Consider the following 7,445-nt stretch of genomic DNA (forward strand, 5'->3'; position numbering starts at 1 on the left):
TGTTGGTCTGCTGAAGGGTAGGAAGGCCCTGCAGAGGGATCTGGACAGGCTGGATTGATGGGCCGAGGCCAGTGGTACGAGGTTCAACAGGACCAAGTGCCTGGTCTTGCATTTGGGTCACAACAACCTCATGCAGCACTACAGGTTTGGGGCAATGTTGCTGGAAAGCTGCCCAGAGAAAAAGGACCTGATTGACACCTGAACATGAGCCAGCAGTGTGCCCAGGTGGCCAAGAAGACCAATGACATCCTGGCCTATATCAGAAATAATGTGGCCAGCAGGACTAGGGAAGGGATTATCCTCCTGTACTTGGCACTGGTGAGGCTGCATCTCAAATCCTGTGATTAGTTCTGTGCCCCTCATTACAAGAAAGAAATTGAGATGCTGGAGCATGTCCAGAGAAGGGCAGCAAAGCTAGTGAGGGTGCTGAAGCACAGGCCTTATGATGAGCAGCTAAGGAAGCTGGGAGTGTTTAACCTGGAGAAAAGAATGCTCAGAGGGAGTATTCTTATTGCTCTCTACAACTGCCTGAAAGGAAGTTGGAGCGAGGTGGGGATTGGTCTCTTCTCCCAGATAAAAAGTGATAGGACAAGAAGGAATGGCCTCAAGTTGTACCAGGGAGGTTTAGATTGGATTTTAGGAAAAATATCTTAACAGAAAAGGTTGTCAAGCATTGGAACAGACTGCCCAGGGAAGTAGTTGAGGCACTGTCCCTGAAGGTATTTAAAAGATGTATAGATGTGGCACTTTGGGACATGGTTTAGTGGAGAGCTTGGCAGTGCTGGGTTAACAGTAGGACTCCATGATTTTAGAAGTTCTTTCCAACCTAAGTGATTCTCTGGTTCTATGATATATGTATTAGTGTACATTCCCATTCTCCAGTTTTCTATTTCCATCCTTTTCCTCATTTTATAAAAAGAATTAAAATTCAGCCAACGATAAGCAAGCTCTAAAACTTTTCACTGAGCAAATGCTTGATCAGGAAAACTTGCACTGTTCTGTGACTTTGTTTTGTTCATTCTCAGCACATCTTTTGGGCTGCCTAGTGGTCACGTCATTTATAATCGCTCTCTGTGTCAGTGTTTTAAAACTGTGTAAGGGTCTGAAAAATACCGTAGTTGAGAAGACTGAAATATGAGAAAGACCAGTGGAAGGCACTTTCCCTTAAATTTCCTTACTTCAGCCTTCTACTGGTGCATTCTTATAGTCAGAAGTTCTAGATCTCTGGGGCCATTCCTTTCTCTCTCCCTTCCTTTCTTCTGCTACTACATGACAGATGTTACTGTTTATTTCCGTGGGCTGAGAAAGCTTATCAGCTTTGAATGGGTGTGTAGGCTGACTGGGGCTTGGACAGTACAAACTTTACTAGGCTCTCATGATATACGTGGAGTCCAACTGCTTGCCATGATTTAGAAAAACTTAAGGAGAATTAGTATGCTACCCTTGAGGCCAAAGGTGGCAAATAGGATTAAAGGCTATATGTCTTCTTCATAAAGATAGCACAAAGAGGGGAGTCAAGCTTTGAATCAATACTGAGTTACAGTGGGGATACCACAGAGGTACATATGACACCTACATTAATACCAAATGATCTCATTCTGATTCATGCTGTTACCATAAGTATCAAAGGAATTAATAATGGTTATAATGATTTGTCAGGCATTGATCAGTGATAGGACCCTCTGATGATCAGCGATAGGACCTGAGGGAATGGCATGGAGTTTAGGGGAGGTTTAGGTTGGATATTAGGAAAAGGTTCCTCACCCAGAGGGTGGTTGGGCCCTGAAACAGGGTCCGCAGGGAAGTTGTCACTGCACCAAGCCTGGGAGAGTTCAAGAAGTGTTTGGACAATGCTCTCATGCACTTAGAATGATTTTTGGGGTTGTCCTGTGCAGGGCCAGGAGTTGGACTTCAATGATCCTTGTGGGTCCCTTCTAAGTCAGTTCTATTCTATGATACTTTAAAAGGGTTGGTTCTACTGGTATAGGTGGTTAGAGTATCTCAGTGTTTGGAGTTTTTCCTGTGTGAAAGACATCATTAATGGCAGCATTCACATGTTTACTCTGAGATAAATAAAATATTTTTATGTGTATCTATATAAAATTAGTTTATTTAATGTAGGGCAAATATCAACCATTAATGCTCTTGCTTTACAAGCAACTAGACATAGAACCACAACGGATTTTTCCTTTAGGAAGCCTGTCAAATGTGGTAGGATTGATGGTGTGAGATTTACCAGGACTTCCTCCCACACATCTCTGCTGTCTGTTTAGCCTCTTACTTTTCTAGAAGAGAAAAGAATTGAGAAGTCTGTGAATCACTTCACCATACTCAGCTCTGCATTGGTTTAGGATATAAATCTTTTGAAGTAGAACTCTTCAAAGCTCAGCTGAAATAGTTGTGTGTACACTTTTATTTACGATGCATTTCTCCATTTAGTAGAGAGGAAAATCTTTTCTCAATTTCAAACCAAATCTTCCTTAATGTAGATTCAAAAAAATTCAGTTTTAAGGGAAGAAACAGTGAGCTGAGCTATATTTTTACAATATGAAATTGTTTTTTTTAATGTAAAGATTGGAAGGCATCCTCTGAACTAAACTCCCTTCAAATGACTCCTATAAGTTTGCATTTATTCGCTTTAAGAGTTCACGTTGAAATAGCTTTTAAAAAGGGAGAATATTCATAAATGAGAAAGATGGAAGAATAGGTCTGAGAAAAAGGACTCCTTTGCAAGTGCAACTTCCAAAGTCTAAATCCATAAAATTCTGTCTTTAGTTCATTAAATTCAAAACACTATATGTATGGTCTGTACGGGATTCATGCAATCTATCCTAATATACACCTTTGGAAGAACAGAATTTTAGAATTCCTTATAAATTATGTAAACAATCACCTTCAGTTTTTGAGTTGGTATTAGCCAATTATACAGGAAGGACCATTCTTTCCTGTCTAAAAGTCTTGCCAATGTTTGTTTTCAGTTTGCAAATATGTTTTCTGAAATAACTATCATCAAGAATGAGCACCAGTAAGGTATTTTATGTGACAAAATTATTCGTTGCTGATTTATTGTAGCTATACCACTGCCTTGAGTTGTCCTTCCACATTTCAATTATATTGTAGATTTTTTCTAAGTCTAAAGCTGTTAAGATGTGGGATAGTTGTCTGTCTTTCTTGTTTCAATAGCCATATGCATATGAAGAAGTTTCAATAGCCATATGCAGAGGCTGTGAACCAGAATTGCCTCAGTTTTCCTGATTCTGAGGTGATTTGGCTGCTGTCCAGAAACAAGTTTGTTAAAGGGTTATCTTTGGAATAGTGTAATTGTTTTAAAAGATGCAATCCACTTGTGAGGTTTTCAACAGTTAAAGATGGAAGTGTTTCTTCTGAGTTTTGTGTGCAGAGTCACACTCAAAACATTATGTGCTCAACTGTAAACGGTTTGAAATGCTGCAACTACTATCACCTTGATGTCTATAGCATTAGTTTTCTTCTAAATTCTGTAGCGTTTTAGATATTGAATGCTATCACATTGTTTTATAGGTATTATTACTAGCTATGGATTGTATATGGATGGTGTTCTGCTGCAAAATTCATCACAGCGAAGTTGTTATGCTTATGGACTTGCTCCTTGGAGCCTGCATTCCTTCAGAGTCCAGGCATGTACTGCAAAAGGTTGTGCTTTGGGTCCATTGGTGAGTATCTTAATTTACATTCTGGGAGTGTAATAAATGTCAGATGACAGTGAATATCAGAATAAATGGTGATGATTCACTCTGGGCAGTACTAACCCATCTGGCAAAATGTGACATTTAAAAAAAATCCTGTTTAAGTGCTGCTAAAGATTCAATAGGTCATTGTTAGGCACCATTCCAAAGTAGAACATAGGTACTGTGAAGAAAGACAAAAACTGAGGCTGAAACACACATTATTGAAATTAAATAGAGTTAATATGTTTGAAAGGTGCAGATGTGCTTTAACCAGATTTATAAGGATGTATATAAAGAAAGAGTTACTGTTCCAGTAATGAGCAAATTTCTAGCTGCCTGACTGAAAGGACTAAAGTTAATTTGAGAATCACAGAAGCCAGAAGTGGCAACAGGAGCAAGGAAAATATGGTCATTCATAAATCCTTTGAATGCAAGTATGTGATCAAAATATTATACTGGATATATTTTAACAGTCTTGTACAACATCACATTTTTTCAGGATTTGAGAATACAGGAATATTAAATTTGACATGTGAAAAACAGGCCTTCTGAGGCTTTTTTATTTTATTAAAGGTTTTTAGACATATAGCTGAACTGATGAATCTGGTATGATTTCATAGTTCTGTAGCTGATGAATAACTGGAAGAGTATCTATTATGTTTGGTTTTGTTTTCAGACACAACTGAGAAAGAAGCCTCTGTTTATTCGGGATAACAATTTGTTTAATTAAGCTGTAATTGTGCACTTTTAATAAAAAGAAAAGGAAGAAGAAAAGAGAAAGATTTGGGAGGTTTTGTGGTTTTCTTTTCATTTTTTTCCATCACAATTTATAATATCACTATTTTGTATCTGTGAAGAACTTCTAGGTTTTATTTTTATGATATAATTTGTTAGTCACATTTCCAATATTATTTACAAGATTGCTTTCTTTCAAATGCTGGTAATGTTTTCTATCTGTAGAAGACAACTAGACTTTATAACCATTAAACATTTTATAGCTTGCCTTACTTCGAAGGATATTTACTCTTAAAAGCTTGAATGGCTTTTTGCCAGTTTTTCTTGTACATTTTTTACAACTTCACATAGACCCCAAAAGCAAACCTTGTTTTAAGGTATTTGATGTGCAATAACCTAATCCATTGTCTTAGTAGTGATGTTTAAGACAAGTCATTACCAAACTTTGCATACAGATGAAATATGTGTGTTTTCAGCACTACTGTCCTATCAAATAGGCATCAAAAAGGCAGAACAGAATAGCAGTAGTTGGGGTTTTAAAACATATTTTTACTAGCCTTTTTTCACATCTCCGCTGAACTACAGACTCATAACTTGACTTTTGAAACAATTCAAAGTAGGGGTTGCTGTAGCTGATACTCATCTGCATCCCATGATCAGTACGCAAACTGTTTTCCAAAGCCAGTGATCCATCTCTAATCACAGGAATTGAAGTGCAACATCTTTATTTAGGCTCACCTAAGTGCTGCCTAAGTGCTGCTGGATCTTTATTTGATTTTTTTAAAAGATTTTCATATCAATTACAGAGTAAATCCAACACTTAAAACAAAAAAGGAAAAAAAAAAAAGAAGAGAAACCTAATGTTTTGCCTCTGCTCTAAATAGTATGGGAAACATCTCCCAGCAGTAAATTGATATGCTTCCAGCTATTTTTGCTGCTGATCTTGTGCTTTAATGTGCCCTAATCGATCAATGAACATTATGTGACTATGCTAAATATAGGATTTCTGCAGTTTATATTTCTGAAGATGACTCTGAAGATCTTAATCAGTTATGAGATTAATAACATTAGCTGTTATTCTGTTTCAATAACTCTTTTCTTTTGGGTTAGATAGTTCTTGTTTAACTTTTTTTTTTTTCTGTGAGTATGGTTTATTTTCAAGTGAGATGCAAATTGTTAACATATAAGTTAAGAAAAGCTAAATTTTAATATCTTTCTACTAAAGCCACGATATTGCTTTTGTGTCTGTTCTAGCTGGGGTTTTTTGCCTGAAAAGAAAAATAACCTGGATTATAAAGAAATACTGTAACCTCTAACAGATACTTTAGAGAAATCCAGGAGAAGTGAAATTCTGCTAGTTTTGAAATATGTTAGCTCTTGTAAATCGCTTGTAAATAAACAGAGATGATCCCCACTGAATAATTCTCATCTCAACCCACTGCAATTAAACTTAGATTTCAGGTTTTTATCTTATGCATATTCTAGTACTTTTAAAAAAAACTTAGATGGATGACAATATTTGCCCTATATTCCTATCCTATGGTTTGGTGTCACATTTACAATAGCACAGTCTTTGTTTATTAAGTTATTGATACACACATCTGAAAATATCACAGAATTTAGTATAAATTAATGTTTAGAAAAATAAATATGAAACAGGTTTTCTGTGCCATATGTTTGTATAGCAGGTCATAAAGAAAAAAATGAAGACATAGTACAGCTGTTGTGGCTGTTTAGGATGGGATACAGATTGCTACAAATTCGTATTGTTTTAAGATTTTCTTTAATCTTCTTCAGTAGAAAAAAATAGTTGTTCTCTTCTTCATGTTTCTGATGTTTCTGATTGAAGTACCTGCATTTAGCAGCACTTTATAGGAAACTATTTTAGTTTAGAAAGCACAGTTTAGTCAAATTCTTCCATGTTTTTGACTGAAATATCTAAATAATCAAATGGCACTAATCCAATAAATCTGTGGAGTATTTGTTTATCTTTAGGCATGTATTTGATCCTGTTGACTTTACTGCAACTTATCACCTATTTTAAGTATAACAGAGTGTATGAATATAGAAACGCATATAGAGATATTGATGCACATTGAAGATATAGTCTGGCACTTGTAAAAAATAAGCTTTCCAAATTTTACATGCTGAAAAATAAAACATTCATGTTTCAAGGACAGAGAAAGTATATTTGGTTATTTTGATGACAGAGCATGTGTGCAGATTAAAAATAGCATTTATTAGCACTCCCATGAACCTGCAGCTGAGAGGCACTTAGAAAGGTGTGAAAGCATCTTATACCTTAGAAAACACCAAATAAATAATGTATGAGAAACAAACTTGTTGCCATAAATAACGTACTATCAAATTATTTTGTCCCATAGAACTGAATGTTTACTACAAGTTATGAAATTCAAATACGAAATTTCTAGGATATTGAATAAGTGTTTATTTATTTATAGGAAAATCTTTTATATTTAGTACATTATTTAGCTCTTATATAGTATTTTATTTTCTCTTAAAGATTTACTTATTGCAACTTACATTTATTAGGTGAAGTTAGAAGTTAATTCAATGGAGCAATCAAGTGCAATATCCATAAATGATATTTTTTCTCTATCAAATATCTATAGTAATTTACTACAGTGTTTAAATGCATGCTGTCTTTTTAAATGCAGAAACAGAAAGTTCTGTGGTCTTCTATTGCCACCTTCTCTCCTTAGGCTAAGCTGAGATAATTCATCCACATGAGATGCAATGGTGTTTTCAAGAAATTGATATTTCATTCTTTTCCAGTATTTATTTCCCGTTCCTTACAGTGGTCTATTTAAAGTAGGTTAGTTACTAGACAGCTTCAAACAAATGCAGATGAAAGGAAAATAACTTGCCTGAAAATTAGGACACTGGAAGTGTTAGTTACTTTTTTTTTTAGAAAGGAATACCTTTTCTTAAAATTTTACATCTCTCATTTTTCTCTATGAACTATGGCACCAAACTTCAGTC

General features: G+C 35.5%; 1 protein-coding gene across 3 annotated transcripts in view; it reads left to right on the forward strand.

Annotated features, from left to right (window-relative positions):
• The window catches only part of USH2A (usherin), a 378,126-nt gene that overhangs the window by 195,205 nt on the left and 175,476 nt on the right, over window positions 1-7,445 (forward strand). For all 3 annotated transcript variants that reach the window (XR_005562590.1, XM_039378797.1, XM_039378798.1), the window contains exon 36: window positions 3,541-3,692. Coding sequence is in view for 2 of the 3 variants with exons in the window: in XM_039378797.1 (XP_039234731.1) it covers window positions 3,541-3,692 (152 nt within the window). In the remaining variant the exon portion in view is untranslated. The remainder of the gene's footprint in view (window positions 1-3,540; window positions 3,693-7,445) is intronic.

This window comes from Pipra filicauda, unplaced genomic scaffold (genome assembly GCF_003945595.2).
Source record: "Pipra filicauda isolate LSUMZ 115617 unplaced genomic scaffold, ASM394559v2 scaffold147_size4022426_pilon, whole genome shotgun sequence".
NCBI classification, from domain to species: domain Eukaryota; kingdom Metazoa; phylum Chordata; class Aves; order Passeriformes; family Pipridae; genus Pipra; species Pipra filicauda.